Raw genomic sequence first — 21,481 nt, forward strand, 5'->3', positions numbered from 1 at the left:
CTTTAACGAATATGGATTCCTTGGAATGGTGTTTCGAGTAAACAAGAACGACACGACCGTTGAACTTTTACTTTCCGGCTTGGGCTACTCTAGGGGACTCGCAGTGAAAAAAGGCAACTATACACGAGACAGTAAGTATACCTTTAAAAAACACTTTGAAAAGTCATTTTCCTATCGGCAACACATCATTTGTGAAACTTTGTAGAATGCCAAATATATATATTTTGTGATCTTTATTTGGTCTTTAATCATGCGTATCACAACTGTTTCCATTGATTTCTACTATGATCAACTACAAAATCGTGTTTTGCAAACCTCTTTTCGCCACTACATTTCATCATATATTTTTATTGATCAGGTGATAACCCATGCGATGGTAGTTGCAGCCATCTCTGTCTGGTAAAACCCGGAGGTTACAAGTGCGCATGTCCTGCTGATGATGGTAACACACAGTGCACCGAGAGCGAGCATGTTACTAGTAAGTAATAAGGGCCGGGAACAGAATAATTTCCACAGTCATTACAATATTTTGACCAATGCTCCCTTAAAATAATGATTTACTCGGGACATTTCTGGCTCATGATCATCGTTAATCACGAATCAACGAAGACAGAGACGAAATTTATTTATCCACTCCTTCTAGAATTCACCTGTATTTATTTTCTTAATACTCAGCTAATATAACTCCCATTTTCTTCTGTCAAGATTTCCATGGTTGCGAAAGTGACAACAGTCTGTATTTTATTGACCGGCACAACATTAAATGCATTGAACTGAAATCCGTTAACTCAACGTACGCCAATATTAAGACGGTGAGGTCTGACCTTATCCTGGGAGGTGCAATCGACATAGACTATCGAGGACGGATGATTTATTGGAGTGACAACTCTCTTTGGACGTTGAATCGAATGAGTTTAACTTCTGGTGAAAAGGAGGTAAGAAATAACATGATCTGAATACCTCGAAGTAAACAAAAATCAGTAAACCATGCATGTCAGGCGAAACACATAGACTTGTTCCCTGATTCTCAAAAAAAAAAAACAATGGGTGGATGCTAGAAGAAAGAATAAGCTATTTCTTTTTAAATATGGGAATGAGGAAACTCTTCGCTGTTGTTGATATATAAACTGTACTTAAAGATCAGAATCAATTATACGGTTAAACTGGATTAACCAGCTCCGTAAATGTTTCATGACGGTCTGTTTTCTCATGTTTTACCCATATGAATCACTCAAAGATCATCATAAGAGACAATTTGGGACAGATAGATGGATTGGCTGTTGAATGGGAAAGTGGTTTGATTTACTGGACTGATTTCATCTACGAGAGGATTGAAGTGGCGAAGCTTGACGGAAGCTCTAGAAGGACATTGATATCAGACAAGATTTTCAGTCCTCGAGGAATAGCTGTCGATCCTATGAGTGGGTAAGCTATAGTTGTTGGCATAATGATCGATTTTGGGCATATGGAGCAATCAGTGTCTGGCTTTTGTGCCGTGATGCGTCTGCCTTGGCACAACGTTGGTACATAGTTTTAAAGCAAATAATTTATCAGAAAAATAAATAGTCAATCAAATTGGTTGCATCAGGTCAGTCGATTCAATCATGTTTATCTCGTCGTAGGTTAGTCGCGTTGGTAAAATGGTTTTTGAACTAGAATGTGGATTGGAAGTGTCGGGTCAGGGCCCAGTTTCTCGAAAGTCCCGGTAACTTAACGGGTCCGAAGTATGTTTTAAAATCAAAATTTGAAGGATAAGGAAGCTGGTTGTGGCACCCATACCAGTCCTTTTTGTTTCTTTAGCTGTTAATTTTATTGTATCATTTTCAAAACTTTTGAAATCCCCATCTTGAATGAAAACAGAACAGCTTTACAGGCCCTTTAAGTTACCGGGACTTTCGAGAAACGTGCCCCAAGGCCCGAACCGGGTCAAACCAACATATAAAATTCCAATTCGACTTGGAAACAATAGACAAGAGGAGCCCCCTTGTGGAATGTCCATTGCTAAATCCCATTTTTATGATGATTATTATGTGATGATTTATTGTCATTAATATTATTATTTCATGTGGTCTAACTCAATGTCCAGGGAAAGCTGATAATAGTCTGGTGCTGTTTTGCAATTGAACTGTAATCCACGAAGGAGACCTACCAAACTCTTTCTGACAGAAGACGCAATATTCTTTTATCGATGGACCCAGAAAAAACTCTAACTAAACTCTGGTCAGGGGTGATTAGGTTACATGTCTCTTGACTTGATTAACTCACCGTGATTAAGAAATAAGCAAAAGCGAAAGCTTAGGCGTTTTCCTTCTGCTGAGAGTAGAATTGAAAGTGTGTCAATCTGACTGAAAAGGGGAACACCATTTCAGTTAGACCGCTTAGAATTTCATAGAAAGACAATAATATCGGTATGTTTCATCTTCTTAAAGGTACTTATTCTGGACAGATATTGGATTTGATCATCCAAGAATTGAACGGTTGGACCTAAATGGTGAAAATCGACAAAACGTGGTTACATTTGGCTTTTTTGAGACTGAGCCTATGAGTGTGATAGTTGATTATGAAACTGAAACCATCCACTGGGTAGACAGATACTATCATGTGTTCCAGCAAGCTGACAAAAACGGGAGTACAGTAGTTTCCACTGCATACATCGGACAGAACATAAACCCGGCAGATCTGGCCTTGCTCGGCGACCTCATCTATTGGGCGGACAGGAATAGTCGTAGTATTGAGTGGTTTAACAAGACGCAGAAGCTAAGCATGCATTATAACCTCGGACACCTCACTGATGAGTACCCCACTGGTGTTGTGGTGTCAGACAAATCGAGACAACCTGTTGGTAAGTAGTTCTATTAATCAGAATATTGTTTTCTGTCCATTAAATGCTTTCGTTCGCAAACGATTGGTTAAAACAAGTCACATGACCACTTACGCTCCACCCAAACTTTGGAATATCTGACCATATACCCGCATTTATATAATCTAATTTCAAGTCTAAGGTTTTTACTATTTTTTCTGCTTTCCAAGCCTCCTCTTGATAGTTTCACTAATTTTATCTTCGTTATCATAAATGTACACCAAGGCTTGTGTATTCTAAAAGTAAGGTCATATTGGATCAGGGCAAATTCTGCTCAAGGAACAGAATAACTCGCTGTAAATAAATATGTATGTTTGTTCCTTTTTTTTTTACATTGAGTGCTTTAAGATTATTGCGTAGTTTTGCATCCTTACTGCGCATAACTTCACACATAACTAGGACGAGGACATAAAAAATGGCAGCTTTTACTTTCAGGTCAGAGCTCACCAGAGAGTTAAATCGTCATGTTCTTGCAAACGAGCACAGTGACCACCCTCTTTCTCTTCTGGTGAAAATGTCTTTCTTTTCATTAAATAGATTTAAATTAGTTCTAAGTGAAGGAAAAGGAAAAAATTTCGGAAACACGATCTAGCAAGTTCTTGAAAATACAATTATCATGATGTTATAAAATTTGTGTGGGTGTATCTACGAGGTACTCTGCTTCCAAACGAAAACCGCGGAAACCCCTTTTCGTATTCCCAAATTTACGTTACTATAATGTAAACATCTAATAGGTAAAGTTTGGCAAAAATCCCAGTGTAGGTTCTATTTCAGGGGCCGGCTTGACAATAAATGAAGTACGACTCTTATATCAATATAAAACGAGTTGTGATTTTGGTGACTAACAAAAATACCTTTCCTTGAAGCACCCGAATCTCCGTGTCGCTTACACAACGGTGGATGTAGCCATCTCTGCCTTATAGCTCCCAGTGGGGTCAGAAAGTGCGCATGCCCAGCTGGTGTGAAATTAGAAGACGACAATATGACTTGCAGTGACGGTAATAAATATTAGGTCACTTATCATGATACTATAAGAGATCTAAAAGTCGTGAAGAGGCCAGTGCATTATTTTCACGATAGCATGCCATATATTTCTCTCCCCTCTTCTTGTTATAAATTTAACGAGAGATGCAGACAAGGTCTATTACACTTGCAGATTCCCTCTTTTTTCATACGTATTTGATCCGTCCGTGACAATTTTTGATTTGACGATGTTATTTTAATCTCTTTGTTTTATAGACGTTATACCAAAGCCACCTCCAATGCCTGTGCCAGGTAAGTATTCAAGTATTCGTTTTCGGTCATTTTTAATAATAATAATAATAATAATAATAATAATTATTATTATTATAATTATTATTATTATTATTATTATTATTATTATTATTTATTTCTTATACAGCGCTATTTACAATGACAGATCAACAGCGCTTTATACTCGATGTATAAACCCACCCATCCCACCCCAGGGGAGGACATCCATCACACAGTAATCTCGTGTGTGGGAAATTAACGTCTCCTACCCCCAACCCTGCAGGAAACGGGACGTCCATTTATTCGTCCTTATCCGAGAAGACTAGAATATCTAACCATTTCTTGATGTTATAGAAAGTTAGCAAATTGTTCTCAATTATTTTAAGACCTTGAGTGTTGTTCCGGCCGGTGTTTGAACCCTCGACCTCCCGCACAACAGTCCAGCGCACTATCCTCTGGGCTAACTGAGATTAGAATGTTTCAGCGGCAAGTTTCATCTGACATCATCCGTGATTCTATCGTGGTGCGGATTGTGTGATTAGTCTCCTTTTAATCATTCTACCTTGAGCTCATGGCATATGAGCACATATTGAGTGAACAAACAGATAACTTACCGAGAGGACCGTCAGCTTATCTTGAAATGTTACTTTAATAGACATAAACTTAGACGACAAAATTTCACAGCAGACCAGAGAGTATGAAATTAGCGCATTACTAAATATGATCTGATTTCCTAAGTTTCCTTTCGCTACAGTATTTTGTATTCTACAATTTGGTTTATGTTTTTCGACAGTTGTGAAAGTACGTCTTAGTGGCTCAGGCTCATCTCACGAAGGTCGTGTTGAGGTGTATCATCAAGGAAGATGGGGAACAGTCTGCGATGATCACTGGGGCATGAGTGAGGCTACAGTTCTCTGTAAAATGTTGAACTTCTCAGGCGCCATCCGTGTGGAATACTTTGGACCAGGAGACTATTCGTTTCCCATATTAATGGACAATGTTAAGTGCCGCGGCGATGAAAACAGTATTGCTGCCTGTCAGCATAATGGATGGGGAATAGAGGATTGTAGTCATTCCGAAGACGCAGGAGTTGTGTGTAGCAATGATTCCGCTCCTCCCACTGAAGGTAAAGTTTTTGGATATCACAGTTTGTACACCTTTGGCACGATCGTATCTCAGTAGCAAGTGTAAATATAAACAAATTTAAAATAAAGAAGTTTGTCCGAGTGCCAAATAATAAACTACCTACCAACATCGCTAGCTTGAGTCGCCAGTAAGAAATATTGGCTCTCGACCTCGGGCCAAAACTTTCACAGTATTGGCGGCCCAAACGCTCGGTTAGTTAGAAATTAGTAATAAGGTTTTCTTTATGAGACTGTCAAATAAATTAAAAGGAAAATGATTCTGTTAAAGACAGAATTTTGTTGCTAATCTGTTCTACTTTATACTTTTCATTTCTTAAGGCCCAACACTTTCGCCAGGACCACATCCAGGTGAGTTCATTAGGATTTTAGTTTAATGTCTTAATCATTTACATGTCACAAATACCCGAAAGGTGTTGTGACAGCGGAACCACAACAACTTACTGAGGGTGTTTTGCCTACTCTTGGTTTAGAACTAAAGGTTCGCTTGCGTTCTGGAATCACTTCAAATCAAGGAAGAGTGGAACTCTTCCTAAACGGTACGTGGGGAACCATATGCGATGACTATTGGGGAATCGAGGAAGCAAATGTCATTTGCCGTATGCTGGGGTACGCTGAAGGTGCTTGGAGCACACACTGCTGCGGTTGGTACGATAGATACAGTACACCAAACCAGATTTGGCTGGACGACGTGCATTGTGATGGTGACGAAGACAGTATTACAGAATGCCGCCATGGAGGGTGGGGAAGTCACAACTGCCTCCACTCCGATGATGTTGGGGTAGTCTGCAAATACACACCATTGCCGAGGCCAGGTAGGCCAGAGGATGGTAAAATTAAATGATAGAAGACAGAAATTCAATAATTCCATGAAACTGCAGTGCAGCGATTTCCTCCTTTTTTAACTTGAACTAGTAGGTAAACTTAAACTTTTCGGTAAGAATAAAGACTTCAAAGATGACTGAAAGTAAAACCCGGTCGGCTTTGCTTAAAGGCAGAACCTTCTGTGGCCTGAAACTCGCTCCCTCCCCTCCCCCCTCCCCCCCATCCCCGAAAAAGAAAAAGATATCAAACATAAAGTTGCCTTCATATTTCGAGCCGAGAGTCATTTCATGGAACCTCTCTTACGGATCAAGTATATACTGAGTGCGGCTCAAGGGGTAACCATGAACTCTGTTGAATACGTTATCTGTCCTGTATATTCGTTCCTATGTTTAACATTTACAAGAAAAAAGAAACAATTTCCATCCTTTATGATAACATCCAATTAATGAGCATTTTTTTCCTCAGGTCAAATACTGAGACTTGCTGATGGAATACGTGACGGTGAGGGAAGAGTGGAGATATTCCATGATGGCCACTGGGGAACTGTTTGCGACGATTCCTGGGATAAAAAGGACGCAGACGTTGTCTGCCGTCAACTTGGGTATCGTGAGGCTATAAACGCTCCCACAAGGGCTCTTTTTGGAGAAGGAAATGGTCACATTTGGTTAGCACACGTAAACTGTTCAGGTGACGAAAGTTCAATCGAAGATTGTCAGCACGTAGGATGGAATGTACACGGCTACTGTTTTCACGAAGAAGACGCTTCGGTTATCTGCTCGAACGAGACTCGCAGTCCAGGTAAGAGTTTTATTCTCAAGGGTAAGGTATGTCAACTACTAGATATGATAAGAGGTCCATTTTAAAGTGCACCTAAACCCAAAAAAGTTTTTTTCGCTTAACGAAATAAGCGTATTTTTTGGAGCATTTCTGTGCAGAATTGTTTTGTTTGCTCAAATCTTCAATTTTCTGTGCCCAGTCAAAATACGGCAAATCTGCCGCCATCTTGGCTCACGACCGAGTTTAAAGAGGAATGGTTCTAACGGGTAATGTGACGTAAAATCGAGAACACGAAAGTCTGCATTTCACACATTTTCACTTGTATGGGAAGGCTGTCGTCGATATTGTCCGAAATATGCCGACTAGGTGTGTTGTATGAGGAATGTATGAAGCGCGATACCCTCTTGCAAATTTCGCACGTTGCTACATCCTCTTACAGTCGGCATATTTTCGGACAATATCGATTACAACCTTCCCAAACAAGTGAAAATGTGTGAAATGCAGACTTTTCGTGTTCTTGATTTGACGTCACATTACCCTCGAGAACCATTCCTCTTTAAACTCGGTCGTGAGCCAAGATGGCGGCCAGTTTTCCATATTTTGACTGGGCACAGAAAATTGAAGATTTGAGCAAATAAAAAAATTTTTGCACAGAAATACTCCAAAAATACGCTTATTTCGTTAAGCGAAAAAAAACATTTTGGGTTTAGGTGCACTTTAAGTCAAGCATTGATTTTGTAGGATTCACGCATGAGGGAAAATATTCTTAATGACACATATTTCTGTTATTCTATCTGTTTACCGGCGTAATAAACGGGACGTTGGAAAAACATCAACACACAAGAAAAGTTTGTGAAAACAAGAGGCGCAGCTGAGTGGTCTACAACTGATTTTGGTTCTCATGTCAACTGAAAATATCGTCTTCGATGACAAGTGTTTCTAAACGCAATCAGCATTAATGAAGATTCAACTGCCATATTCACGTTTATTGTCCATCGGGTTTTAAATCATCATCGTCCTTTGTTTAGGCTTTCAATAGGGTTTCTAAGTAAAATTGATCTTCTTTTAGGCTTGGTATCCAATCTAATCTCATTTTCTTTGTCACGAGGTGACATGAAGTTATTCCTTCTCACCACGTGGAAAAATGGGTAATGGCAGGTTACATCCCCTTCCTCGCCGGGTTTTACTAGCTTTAAAGTCTCCTCACAGACACATCTTTTTCATTTATATGCACTGTTACAGATGCAGATGATTTCTTGCTATTTTGCGAGGACGACCGTAAACTCTGCCACTTCCAGCCTTTGCCTGCGCCCAATTCTCATGCACAACCGATATATCTAAAGATTACTCTCAATTCTGAGCCAATTGCAATAGCCTACGATCCACAAGAGAAACAGATGTATTGGACAGATTACAATAGAGCAATTAGAAGAGCCTCCATACATAATGGCATGGACGAAGTTGTTCTCAGCGACTTTATCTTAACGAGTATACAGATAGACACGGTTGGAAGAAACATGTATTTTGCTGACTATTACTCCGGTAATATTAGAGTTGCCTCTCTTGACGGAACCTATCAAGCGGTCCTAATTGACGTAGAGTTTCCTCAAGGAATCGCCTTAGACAGTGAATCAAGGTAAGCTTCACTGTTTAAGATAAAAGAGAGTCTTAATGTTAACGCCAAGTATTCCTTTCACAGAGTTATGGAGCTACGAAATCGAACTACGGCTTACGGTTAAAATTTTGGCTAGTTTAAGACAAACGGTTGACATAATTCCATTGTTATCGCCTGAAATTTTTATTTCGGTTAACTCAGTTTTTTACGATTAACGGTCAAGTATTTGTCAATATCTACGCCCAACGGTTAAATCTATTGGCCGTATTGACCCCACTGGGTACCTCCAGAACAGAGATAACATTACGGAAGTGTGAAACGCAAGCAAAAGCTTCTTGCATTCCTTCCTCTTTCCTCCCACACCTCTCTTTTCCTCAAAAAAATATTCAGAAGATATTTTTCTCAGTTTGCATCAGGAAAAACCTGATGAAATATTTGGGCAAGAGTCACGAGAGCTTTAAAGTTAAAACATAAGCATTTAAAGGTAAGGTTCGATAAAGTACAATACAATGCAATATTCTTTATTTAACGAAGGTGACATAATTAACCCAATGAGTTATCTAACTTACGGCCTTCAAAAAAGTGGAGTTATTCTGTTGAAATTTTCCCTGATAGGTGTTAAGACTCCAATTTTGCTGGGCATTTTGAATTGTTTTATCATTGAGCTTGTTTTTCCAAGCCTGGGTGATTAAATGTGGAGGGCGGTTGTTTTTAAATCAATAATTCAATATTTATTTCTAATGGTGATTCAAATAAGTGGAGAGCAATTTGTATAGGTAATCACATGATTTCGAGTGCGATTTGGAATAAATAAGCACGAGTAGATTTTTTCAAAGACTAAAAAAATTGCACGAGCCCGTAGGGCAAGTGCAATTTGTGGTCTTTGAGAAAATTTACACGTGCTTATTTATTCCAAATTGCACGAGAAAATCATGTGATTATCTATTAATAATATACATGAAAAATACGAGGTAGCTTCTTATAACTACGCAGAAGAAAAGCGCGCGCATCATGTGCAAAAATAATTTATTCAAACTCTGCAAGTGACATTGACCTTGACGTTGACCTTGACATTGTCCTTGACATTGACATTAACCAATCATTCTGACCAATCAGAATGTCTGATTTGTTTCTTTCTTTGCACTGAATTAACCCTCTTGTGCACTGAATTAACTCTCTTCTGCACTGAATTAACTGAAAACTGCATTCATCTTAACCAATCAGAACCGAGAAATTTTTTCATGTATATTATTAGGTCTGAAATCATTCGAGTGATTTCAAAATCGATCGAGCGCGCAAGGCGATTTTGATTTGAAATCACGAAAATAATGTCAGACTACAATTGGACAACGCGAAGTTCAGTTGCCACTTTATTAAAATTGTGATTTTGATTTGTTTCGAACAGGTACATATATTATGTATCGCATGGATATGTCACTACAACAATAAATCGAGCTGATATGGATGGAGAAAACCAGATGGCTATCGCAACTATGCCCTTCATTATATCTTATATTCACATAGACTTAGCTCTGGATAAAGTCAACAAACGTTTGTACTTTTCTGACCGAACTCACGACAAAATACATTATGTTAATCTGGACAATAAAGAGGTCCGCTCATTCATTTCCGGAAATCTCCAGTACCCTAGAGGACTGACACTTATAAACAATACGCTGTACTGGACTTCTTCGGGTGACGGAAAGTTTACTGGGGCCGTCTTCAAAGCAAATATCACAGACAACCCAGTTGCTCAAGAGATGGTTGTTGATCTGACGAATCCGTCGGCGATATATGCACACAACTCTATGATATCTTCCGGTAATTGTACGATAGTGGTGTAAGACTAGTTAGCTAAACGACCGCGACGCCATGAATTATAATTAGCATTTTAACCTAAGGTCTTGCCAGTGCGGCTACTTACTAAAATCGTACGCCCTTCTGTTTAGCTGCCTGAAAATCTTATTCTTTTACCTTTCAAAGTACTATTTTTTCGATCTTGAAAGAACACACGGCTGACAGAGAACATGATTTTGATAGCAGTGTCCACCAAGACTTTCGAGACACGGGCCGGGCCACTCGAAAAGACGCGACATAAGAAAGGATGGGTTATCGAAAATTTCTGATGTGGATACTGTTTTAAAAAATTACATTTGAAACTCGATCGCGTTCGAGGTAAATCCCAGGAAATCAAAACCAAGTTAACTATCAATTCTAGTTTAGCGCAACTGCTCCCTACGTGGGAATAAAAATTTAACTAAAGTGAACTAATTTTGTGAAGAAGTGTTCTACCGTTTGTAACATACTGTTGACGAACAGAAAAGGAATCAGTTGGCCAGTAGGTATTGCGCTTGTTTGAACAAACTATCGGCACTTTCGAAAAAAATCTCGTCTCACCCGAGTTGCTTTAGAGTCTTAATTTTGGGATACTTTATTTTAAAACAGAAAAAGAATTGAAAGCGGACCCGTACAATTCTTTTTTACAGTGATGTGCCTCGAGCAACTTCTACGCTGTTCTCCAATGCTTTCCAAGCTTCTTACATGCATCCATGAGTCGATCTACGCATGCCAAGCATGAACCAATTCTTTATTTAACTTTTGCTTTCCAGGTGAAGCACGATGTCAGAATAACGGTGGATGTGAACAGCTCTGCTTGGTGGCTCCAAATGGCCAGACGTGTAGGTGCAGGTCTGGAATGGTATTCTCAGACGATGGAAAAACCTGTAGGTTTATTTCTGTATTGCTTTTTAGTTAAGAACATGTGAAAGAAACCATAACTTTCCTGTTCTTTTCTTTTTGTATGGTTCATATGCAATGATTAGTAAAGGCTTCGAGGTTCATTTCAAGGTGAAAAATTGATGACGTTATCATCAATGATAACGTTATCATCAATGATTGACGCAGCCCCAAACAGTTTCTTTCGAAACTATCAGCCTTTATTCATGACGTAATTGTCAACCTTACTGTAACTGGCTTTATCAACCTTGATTCTATTTGGAGGAACAGAACAGCCCTCTGACTTAAATGTCGCCCAGGTCTGACCATAATTACAAATAACTGAATATCTACGAATGAGTGCTTATGTTCATTTTGAAAACAACAACGGGGCCTAGTTGTTCGACGGCCGATCAGCGCTAACCCAGGGTTAAATTTAATCCAGGTTCTTTTCTCTCTGTTCAAGAGCCTTTTCACGATAATTGTCGCTATTCTTTCGAGAGCATCCAATCGTCGAGTTGCAGACAAAAAATAATTGTACTGAATTTTTATTTAAAGCTTTCATATCTTCAATCAGATTTCACCCTAACCCTGGGCCATCTTAAACCAGCTTTGAACAACTTGACCCAGGACATTTTAGCAAGATCTATGTTTCTATTTCCACTGCTGACTGACTGGACATTTCTGGGTCGAGGGGCGCCAAAAAAGTCTACTTTCTTACGTGTGTTTTCTCCCTTTGAAAAATATCATCGAGAGTCTCTCTTATGTCTCATAACGAGGCAACCATCCGCAATAATTTCATTCATGCCTCCTCCTTTTTCCTCCAGGTACGCTTGGTGACGTCATACTTGTTGCCGACATCGGTTCCCGGAAGATTTTTTACTCGGAGCTGACTAAGGATATTCCGACTCCTATACCAGTTCCCGAGGGAAAAAGTCCCGTTGGAATAGCCTTTGATCCATTCAAAAAGCGCATCTATTGGACCGATTCCGCTCTCGGTATAATTGCCCGATCCAAATTTGATGGAAAGATGTACGAAGTAATACGTAATGTCAGTTCTCCGACGGCAATTGATTTGGATCTTGTGGGTGGAAATCTGTTCTGGATTAACAGTGCCGAAGATACAATCGAAGTCTCGAATCTAGACGGTGATAACTGGAAAGTGCTGATTTCTGACCCGAAACCATCGCTGCAAGACATTGTGTTGGATACAAAAAGAGGGTAGGTTCCGCTTTCATTGTCGTATTACAGTACAGCTGTGAATGCGATGCATTGTGTACAGTTGAACCTGTTTTAAGTGACAACGTATTAAAAGAGTCAGCCTGTGCCAAGCGCTTGGTTTTCAAAGCCTCCATTAAGCGGTTGTGGTCACCTTTAACTGAGTCCCGACGCGACCTGTTTGTATTGTCTTTGACCTCTTTAGAACGGTCACTTAAAACTGAACCACTCTGACATATAGTAAAGAGGTTCCCCTCCACTTCATTTAAGTGTAAAGAAAAGGTATTGTTACTCAGCTCGTACATCGTATGCTAGCTGTTCCTATCACAGTTGAATACAACTACTCTAAAGTGACCTGGAAACAATGGAACAAGGGAAACAGTGTTATCGTTTCTGGATTCTGATTTTTTTTTCACTTTTTTAGATTGTGTATAAAACAAAACTGCCACCGAAGATTTGAAGTTTTGATTTTTCAAACGAAGTTCAATAAGAAATTTTATGCTTTTGAGCTTGGTTGTCTTTCTGCAATAAAACGAAATTAACTTCAAAATTACTAAAATCAGCTGAAAGGAGACATCCCAGGAAGCTTTAGGAAATAACCCCCTTCGTTATATTTAAACATGTTTCTTTTTCAGCTACATGTACTGGTCGGCTTTAGGATTCATTGAAGGTGCAGAACTTGATGGATCAAACAGGACAACAGTCGCACTGGGAAATAGCTCCTACGGCTCTCCTCTCGATGCCCTATATATCACCCTTGACGTTACATCTAATCGCATATACTTCGTTAGCTACGATGAGTTCGCCATGTTCTACATCGATCTCAGTTCTGGAAACCATTCAGTCCATATGATTCTTCAAGATTTTTTCTTGTTCTTCCACCCACGCGGAATAGCTGTCGATGACCAATACGTATATTGGGGTGAAAGTTATTGGTATTCAGCGGTTCTGCGAGTCAATAAGACTTACCACTATGATATTTCATATGAGGTTTCGAGGCTGTCTGACCCAGGGGAAATCGTTGTTAAAAAAGGCCGTTATGAACAAGAAAGTGAGTACTTATTATGGCAGTATCACACTAATAAGGTGTAGCGCGAAACATGTAATTTTTTTTTTATGGCAACTTATTTCTCCTTTAACTTTGGCACTATACGAGATTGACATCACACCCTTTTTTGACTCTCCTTTCTTTTGCCTTCTGTTGAAACCTTTCAAATTCATCCAAAATTTTTATAAGCTCTTGAATATTCCTTGTCTTAACGAACCTCTCACTGCGGGTTTCATTCTCATAGGTTGAATTTCTTTCTTTTATAGCAATTCATCCTTGTAGTAAAAACAGCTGCACACACCTTTGCTTTAAAATTCCATCTGGATACAAGTGTGATTGTCCGAATGTCACAAGCGACGGACAGCCTTGCACCCCATCAGTTGTTGTTTGGCCACCGCCGCCCACGACCGCGCCAACGACCACCAAACCCCCCCCAACGACCACCGAACCTGACTATTGTGCCAGTGCACCTTGTAAGAATGGAGCCTCGTGCAAATCTTCAGTTGATAAGAAGTTCCACTGCAGCTGCGTAGGATACTTTGGGGGTCTTACTTGCTCGGTTCCTATTGGTGAGTTAGAATCTGCGCATTGGATGTATAAATGTGCATTGTGCGAATTCAAGGCACAACCGTTGATATATACTTTTCTTTATAACAAATTTGACACCTAAAACTGCCTTCAGAAAAACTTTGAATGTTTCTGTTTGATATTTACTTTCCTTTTTTGCTATTGTATTTTGTTTATTTCTTGTTACTTTTCTCGGTTTTGCTTTTGGTGTAAATCCAAGCGGAAGAGCTACTGTTGTTTAAGTCTCCATGAGCTTCTTAGCTCCATCATCTTAGAAGGTGACTTTGTTTGGCCTGTTCCAAGCTCCCAGTCAAACAAAGGAAGCAAAAGAGTGAGCGAACGAAAACCGTAGGTTGTGGCTGTCAAGGAAGGGGGGGGGGGGGTGGCCCACTTGTGTTGAGAGGCATGAGTCCCGCCGTTTTTAATTCGCGTTCCAGCTTTTTCGCTTTTTCTGCCGACAAATAAATAAACTTGCAGGCTAGGATAAGTTAATGGGGAAATGATATCTTATTTGGCTAATTTTTCTTTAATGCAGAAGAAGAAACGGTCCAGATAGTCATAACAGGAGTGACTGTAGAAAAGGTTAGTCAATGTATTACTCTTTGGCCTTTGTTCATCCTCATAAAATACACTCGGCTCTGTGTCACCTTATTTGACCTGAAAATTTTTGTTACGAAAATTAACAATATAGATGAACATATGCACCATTCTGATTGGCTGAAAACGAGTACAGTTTTCATGCAGCACGAGTGCAAAGTTGTAACACGAGTGCAAAGTTGTAACACGAGTGCAAAGTTGTAACACGAGTACAAAGTTGTAACACGAGTGCAAAGTTGTAACACGAGTGCAAATTGCATATGGCGCGCGCGCTGTCAAAATTTCGAATTTGTCTGTCTTGACTTTCTGTGATGCCGTTTTCATAATAATAAGTGATAACATGATTTCTGTTCAAATTGGCGTAAATGAGCGGTTGCTAGTTATTCAAAGACTGCAGGTTCTACAATATCGCAGGGCTACTATTATCTTTGAAAAAATTTACTCGTGCTTATCAACAGGGAGTAAGGAAATGAGGAGGAAAACAAAATCGAGATATCATGGCAACTGTTCATCGAAATATTTCATCAAATCTATCCATAAGCCATGTTTGCGCGTAAGGAGGCCGTATCGAGCTGGTCAGCCCATGGAAATTGTTAATTCTAATTTGCAAGCTTCTTGTAAGCTGCTGATTTAAAATAAAGCAAAAAATACCCTAAAGGTTTTTTTCCCATGTGCGTTATCAAGCAATTCATTCCTACGATAGTTCCCTCACCAAGCCTAGCGCGAAAAAAAAGATCAACAAAGGTTTTATATTTCTCAAGTTAAGGTCATATCCTTAATTAACAATTTAGGAGAGATTTCCTTTGAGTTCTCATTTCATAACATAATTATTATGTCGTAAACGCGCTCTCTCCCTGAGAGTTTTTAATGACAATGTCAACTGTTTGTTTATATCTTTTTAGTTCAATCTAACGGCTTTCATAGTCTCGATTGTGAATTTACTAAATGACGAATGTGCTAAGAATCCTGACTCATGCCTTTTTGGCGAAAGGTAGGAACCAAAGATATAAAAAATAGTAATAAATGTGTAAGTAAATATGAAAATAAATATGCGTATGTTCCTCCCCTCTTACGTATTCAGCAACTTAATACCGACTTATCAAGCTGTGTATCCCCTAATTAATTATGGTATAAATTATGTTCAAGTAATCATCCATTTAGTTACCTACTCACTTGTCTGCGTGTCCAATAATTAGTTCAACTACTATGATACTGATGGTGATATACACTCTGCAACTGATAAGTCTGTTTCACCAACAAACTCGTTCTTTCTCTTAACTTATCTCTATCTTACCAACAATTTTGCTTCATTAGCACTTCGTCTATCGTCAAACGCGCTGTAGGCGATGGCCCGTTTAAACCTGAAGACATCTATATTCCTTCTCGTCCAAAAGAAGTTGATGGAGGAATCCAAGTGGAGTATGCTGTGGTTAAAACTAGTGATGAAGGCAAACCTGTGCCAGTGCCAGCTTCATTCGTCGCTGATGTGACCGAAAAGAAAGCAGCTGAGATTGGACGTTCAGTTGGAGGAACTGTAACTTCAGTTAAACAGAAACCAGTTATAAAAGCCACTTCCACGCCACAATCCGGACGATCGAATGCAGGAGTGATTGCTGGAGTTGTCGTGGGTTTGTGCCTTGTTCTCATTATCGCTGCCTTGGCCGTTCGGTATTTCAGGTACGTAGGATTCTTATGCAGCAAAGTTCACTGCGCTGATTGAGATTACCTTGCTCTTCCGGCTGCACAAGAGAAATTCGGTTTTACATATGATACATTAATTATTTGCAGAGCATAACTATCAACTCACGTCGCATTACTTCACATAACGTAACACAACATCACGTTAATTATCCTCGAACAATGCAATCATTCATTTGCCTTGACTGATTTTTATTAGAATGAAAAGGACTGGTAGATTAAACTTGCCCTACGTGAAAGAAGTAGACGAGGACGAGTCGAAACGTCGTACAACGGCCTTTGAAAATCCAGGATACGACAGCGCCGGTATTGGAGAATATGACGACATAAATCCGGTGGTCTTCTCTCCGTTTCAAGAAACGACAGAGGCCAGCGGAGTGTCCAATCCAATCTATTCTGAGTTAGGCATGACTAAAGTGACCTCTTCCGAAGATGTCAACAAAGACGAGGCTAACGGCGAATCCGCTGATCCAAGATATGCTTCCCCAGGCGAGCTGCCAAAAAAGGAACCACTACCGGACGATAAAGAGGCAAAGCCGGAGTACGTGGAAATCCTTGTTCAGGGGGACGCATACAAACAAGAAGAGCCACGTTACGCTTTACCTTTTGGTAAAGAAAAAGGAGCAAAGAATGACCAAACGGCAATTGAAATGGAAAAGGAAGAAGACCGTTACCAGACACTAACAGGAAATGATGCTTGGCGGACCGCGGCAGTTTTGGAAGATAACAAAGAGCCTAATGATCAAACACAATCTTAAATCGGCAGTCCCTGGATTTAGTCAGCACCAACGAGAGACCTTAGAGGGCACCTAATTAACTGAAATTAAAAAGGAATAAACGTAAAAGAGGGTCTCAATGGGGTGATGGCTTTTACGACTAACGGTTAAAATTTTGGCCATTTTACGGCAACCGAGTTATTTTTTTCGTTGCTATTAGAGGAAAAATTTTACGGTTAACTCTTTTTTAACGACTAATGGTTAAAATTTTTCAGTTTTTACGCCTAACGACTATTTTTTTTTTTTTCGTTTAATGGCGTAATGGTTTACACCATTGAGACTCTCGTAAAGCACTTGCACAACATATTTTGGCTCTGTTGCAACTATTTTTGCAACTGACCCCTGACCTCAAGAAACTACTTGCTGATTTCTACTACTAATGCTATTGATAGTGAGACTACCAGTTTCCCTAGTCACCAGCACTAACACATGCTTTTACATGATAACATTGACACAAAGTTTGTTACTACTATATTCAAGGTAACTTTAACTACTACCATGTTTGGTGCTGCTGATGACTTCGTTCTTTTTACTGCCCTTATCTGCCAGGGTAAAATTTTTCATTGTTGTTAAGAGTTGACTTTGCGTCTCTTACCCTTTGGCCAGAGATCATGCCAGTCACTCTTTGTTAGCTAGAAAATGAAGTATTAATCAAATTAGTAATCTTCTTAGAGAACAGTAAAGAAAACATTGAGCTGGTTGACTGCAAGGTTCGATCAGGATTTCTCTCATTTCGATAGACTAATGGTTACATAGTGTCGGTAGTGGAAGGCAACCTTTTAACTGATTTTTTTAATGAATACAACAAGGTATTATTCTTCGAAGGTCAAATACAAATATCCGTTTTGTTCTTAAAGTAAGACGAAGTATTGCACTTCTTTAAAATCTTCTATTTTACCTTCGAAACAAAAGTGTACTCTTGTTTTTTTCTCTTCTTTCTTTTATTTTTTTATGAGTGGGTGGAACAAGCTTTGAATTAAAGTATAAGCATATGTACAATAATTGCAGTGGTTTGATCGGACAAACACGGAAAGGAAAGACAAAAGGAACGAATAACGTGTTACTAGTGACTCGTGATAGCCTGAGGAAAAAATGTTCTTCAGAGTTCGTGTTGTCGGTTTCATGATTCAAAAGTAATTAAAGTGGAGAAGGGAATAGGGTGAAAAAAAGGGAGATTTGAACGATAGCAAAGGAGTGATACACCAACTCCACCAACACCACCAGATGAAAGTGATATTTTTTAAAGTAATGACTGAGATAATACTTAGCACTGTAGAGTAGATATACTATGCTATGACAGCCTAAACTTGCAGGAATTAATCAGTAGGTGCTAATACAGTGTAAAAGGTTTAGCATGGGAATGTACCATTCTATGCATGGATGTAAAAAGTCGCCAATTTCTTGTCGGCTTCCTCACAGTGCTTAGGATAATGACCGAGATAATTCGTATATTAACTCACAACTTTTGTTTTTTTTTTCATTGTATGTTTATTCTTTTTGATAAAAAATTGGCCGAAAGTATTTTTATAAAGATCAAAATTAAGAAGCCTCCTTTTGGACGCTCTCAGACAAGGAGCAATCCAGGGTAATTTTCGAAGGGAGCAGCTGCACCTGCAGGTCCTGTGCGTGCCCTCGGATGAAAGGCTGCAATGTTCTCCTAAGTTCCAAGTTAGGCTATCGAGTGGCTAGCTTTGGGTTAGGCTTCTCTCTTGATTTTAGCTTTGATCTAGTTTTGTACTTCTTTTTATATTTTAAAATAAACTGAATAACTTCATCGGCGAAACCAATGACTCTAATGTTTGTCTGTGTCAGGTTGAATTCTAAAGGGAGTAAGCTTATAAAGAAACCGTGGTGCTGCCGGTGGAAGAAGGTTGTTTAGATTTCCCCCCGTAAAGAGTTTCAAGTTGATGTTCCGAGTGCTAGCCCTTTGTCAGAATGAATTTTTATGATGCGAAAATTAAGGGTGCGCACAAACACGGCAATTAATGAATGCGGCCATCAGAGGGAACTTCGCTGACATGCTACTAAGTTTGATCCGTCTGCCCTTCAGGAACTCCTGGGGAACTACAAGTCGCTCTATGCCAAACTTCGCCGTGTTTGTGGGCATTCTTAATTTCGCATCATAAAAACTAAAAGATAGATAAACTTCAAGATCTAATCTTTCGTATGATATCAACGAAATGCGAGAGTGAATGGAATGCGATCGGAATTTTCCATATCCGACGTTTGCAGGACGGACTGTTGATCAATTTGTTGGGTGCGGTGGTGGCTTGCTTAAACGACAGAAACAGGATAGCCACTTTTAACGAAAAAACTAGCACATTGCCTCTGATTTGTTGAATTGAAGTGTCGGAAATTACTCTGGCATATTTCAGAGCCGAGTGAAAGGAGTCGATTGTCGTTATAAATTGAGTTAACTCCTCTCTGGTAGAGGGGGTAGCGCAGATACAGCCTTCAATGTAGCGACCGTAGAGTTCAAGTTTGAGGTCGTCGTATTAGCTGAAAATGTTGGCATAGCTTGGTCCCATTTTTGGTACCCATGGCTACACTATTAGTTTGTTTGAAATAGTTGTCCCTGAATCAAAAACAGTTGAGTGTAAGCACTTGTTCGGCTTAGCGAAGTAGCGTTTCAGAACTAGGTTCCTTAATAGTGCGTAGATCAAAGAAATGTTTGAGGGTCAGAAAACCTTCGTCATTGGGAATGCCAGTATAAATAGGTGTAATATCCATAGTGTAAAGAAGTTGTCTTTCCCGAGGAAATTTAAGTCGCGAAAAAATTTCAAGGGCACGGTAGCTGTCTTTAGTATATGATGGAAAAGTTTTGACAGTGGGAGCCATAATTTTGTCTAAATAGCTGGAAAAAAGGCCGAGACATTGGATCGACCTGGGTTGTAAGGTTTGTGGATTTTGGGTAAAAAGTATATACAAAAAGTTCTGGAAAAGGTGATGTTGATATTTTTCGCAGTAGCCGGCAGTTCTTGTTTAGCTACGAGATCGTTAAGCGTGTTTTGACAAAGTTTTGATTGATGAAAGCGAGTACCTTGTCAACCTTCTGACAAAAGAGGTGTCAGAGAGATATTATATTTATTATAAGTTCACACAGTAACCATGCAGGTGGGCAATCAGACATGGTTTAAAGATTTCATGAATATAATCGAAGTTACAATTCATCGACCCAACGTACATACGTACATACGTTTATTGCAACTCCCAAGCTGGGTTTTTCAGTTACAATGCCTACTTTAAATTATTGTAATATTATAGTAACATTTATTTAGTAACATTATATATATATCATTATATATATATATATATAATATATATATATAACTAACTGCAGACAGTACTGTTTCGGCCTTCTGGGCCTCATCAGTGCAGTGCTAATGCTAGGATGGGGGAGAACCGAGACGGTCACCCCAAACGACCCAACCTTTGTGGTATCGTCTAAGCCATGCCAGAGTGCTCAAACTAGAGTAAACCAGCGAGCATGCGCTTATATATTTACTTATATATATATAAGTAAATCTAAAGCTAATACAATATAAATACAAAAGGCCAGTACACGTTAAAAACACTAGTGAACTAATACAAAAATTACACAAGAATAGAAGATAGAAACGATTCATCTTTGCGCAACATTTCCAATAAGTAGCGCATTCAGTAGGCGGAACTTAAAGGCGTTTACATTCTTAGCTGCTTTTAAGTCCTTTGGGAAGTTATTCCACAATTTGCATCCACGATTCGTGAATGCACGTTGCCCAGAGGACAGGCGGCATCGTGGGATGTTGAGCAGATTACATGATCTTGTTACCCTACTGTGAATACGAGATCGTGGGACAAACGTGTTAGCTAGATATTCAGGAACTAAATTATTTACACATTTAAATACCATTATAGCATCGTTGAAATAAAGTCTCTCCTTAACAGTGAGCCAATTAAGAGATTTTATGCCTTGGGAGATGTGGTCGAATTTCTTAAGACCTAATACAATACGGGCAGCGAAGTTTTGCACTAGCTGAAGCTTGTTTATATTTCTTTGACAAGTGTTGGCCCATACAGTTGAAAAATAATACATTGTGCTAAAAACAAAAGCGTTCATCAAAAGTAAGAGAGTTTTCCTGTCCAAAAGGTGTTTGATCTTGCTGATCTGTACTAGTTTGAAAATACATTTAGAAGTAGTTTTAGTAATATGATCGTCTCGACACTCCTGTCTAGTGCCTTCATCAGGGGTGATCTGATCGTTGCAACAAGAGGCCCTTTTATATGCTCACTAAATAGCTTCCCTTTTTTCTGACGAGACGTAAGTGAAAAAATCTAAAGATGTGAACTGGCTCTTTAGGGGAAATCCATTGAGACTTTCGAATCTGAAGTCACGGTTTTGAAAGTCTT

At 39.3% G+C, this 21,481-nt stretch overlaps 1 protein-coding gene across 3 annotated transcripts in view; it reads left to right on the forward strand.

The window, feature by feature from the left end:
- LOC111327840 (uncharacterized) overlaps positions 1 to 18,875 on the forward strand; it is a 55,631-nt gene extending 36,756 nt beyond the window's left edge. For all 3 annotated transcript variants that reach the window (XM_088759127.1, XM_088759126.1, XM_088759128.1), the window contains 21 exons: positions 1 to 131; positions 359 to 478; positions 706 to 935; positions 1,238 to 1,425; positions 2,430 to 2,842; positions 3,727 to 3,858; positions 4,100 to 4,135; positions 4,908 to 5,240; positions 5,578 to 5,607; positions 5,730 to 6,071; positions 6,547 to 6,879; positions 8,101 to 8,494; positions 9,879 to 10,294; positions 11,083 to 11,196; positions 12,016 to 12,409; positions 13,042 to 13,457; positions 13,721 to 14,023; positions 14,557 to 14,603; positions 15,521 to 15,609; positions 15,933 to 16,295; positions 16,516 to 18,875. The exon at positions 1 to 131 is cut by the window's left edge and continues 285 nt beyond it. In XM_088759127.1, the coding sequence (XP_088615253.1) occupies positions 1 to 131; positions 359 to 478; positions 706 to 935; positions 1,238 to 1,425; positions 2,430 to 2,842; positions 3,727 to 3,858; positions 4,100 to 4,135; positions 4,908 to 5,240; positions 5,578 to 5,607; positions 5,730 to 6,071; positions 6,547 to 6,879; positions 8,101 to 8,494; positions 9,879 to 10,294; positions 11,083 to 11,196; positions 12,016 to 12,409; positions 13,042 to 13,457; positions 13,721 to 14,023; positions 14,557 to 14,603; positions 15,521 to 15,609; positions 15,933 to 16,295; positions 16,516 to 17,074 (5,383 nt within the window). In that variant the 3' untranslated portion in view covers positions 17,075 to 18,875. The remainder of the gene's footprint in view (positions 132 to 358; positions 479 to 705; positions 936 to 1,237; positions 1,426 to 2,429; positions 2,843 to 3,726; positions 3,859 to 4,099; positions 4,136 to 4,907; positions 5,241 to 5,577; positions 5,608 to 5,729; positions 6,072 to 6,546; positions 6,880 to 8,100; positions 8,495 to 9,878; positions 10,295 to 11,082; positions 11,197 to 12,015; positions 12,410 to 13,041; positions 13,458 to 13,720; positions 14,024 to 14,556; positions 14,604 to 15,520; positions 15,610 to 15,932; positions 16,296 to 16,515) is intronic.
- Positions 18,876 to 21,481: the final 2,606 nt, after the last annotated feature.

Source organism: Stylophora pistillata, chromosome 4 (genome assembly GCF_964205215.1).
Source record: "Stylophora pistillata chromosome 4, jaStyPist1.2, whole genome shotgun sequence".
Lineage (NCBI taxonomy): Eukaryota > Metazoa > Cnidaria > Anthozoa > Scleractinia > Pocilloporidae > Stylophora > Stylophora pistillata.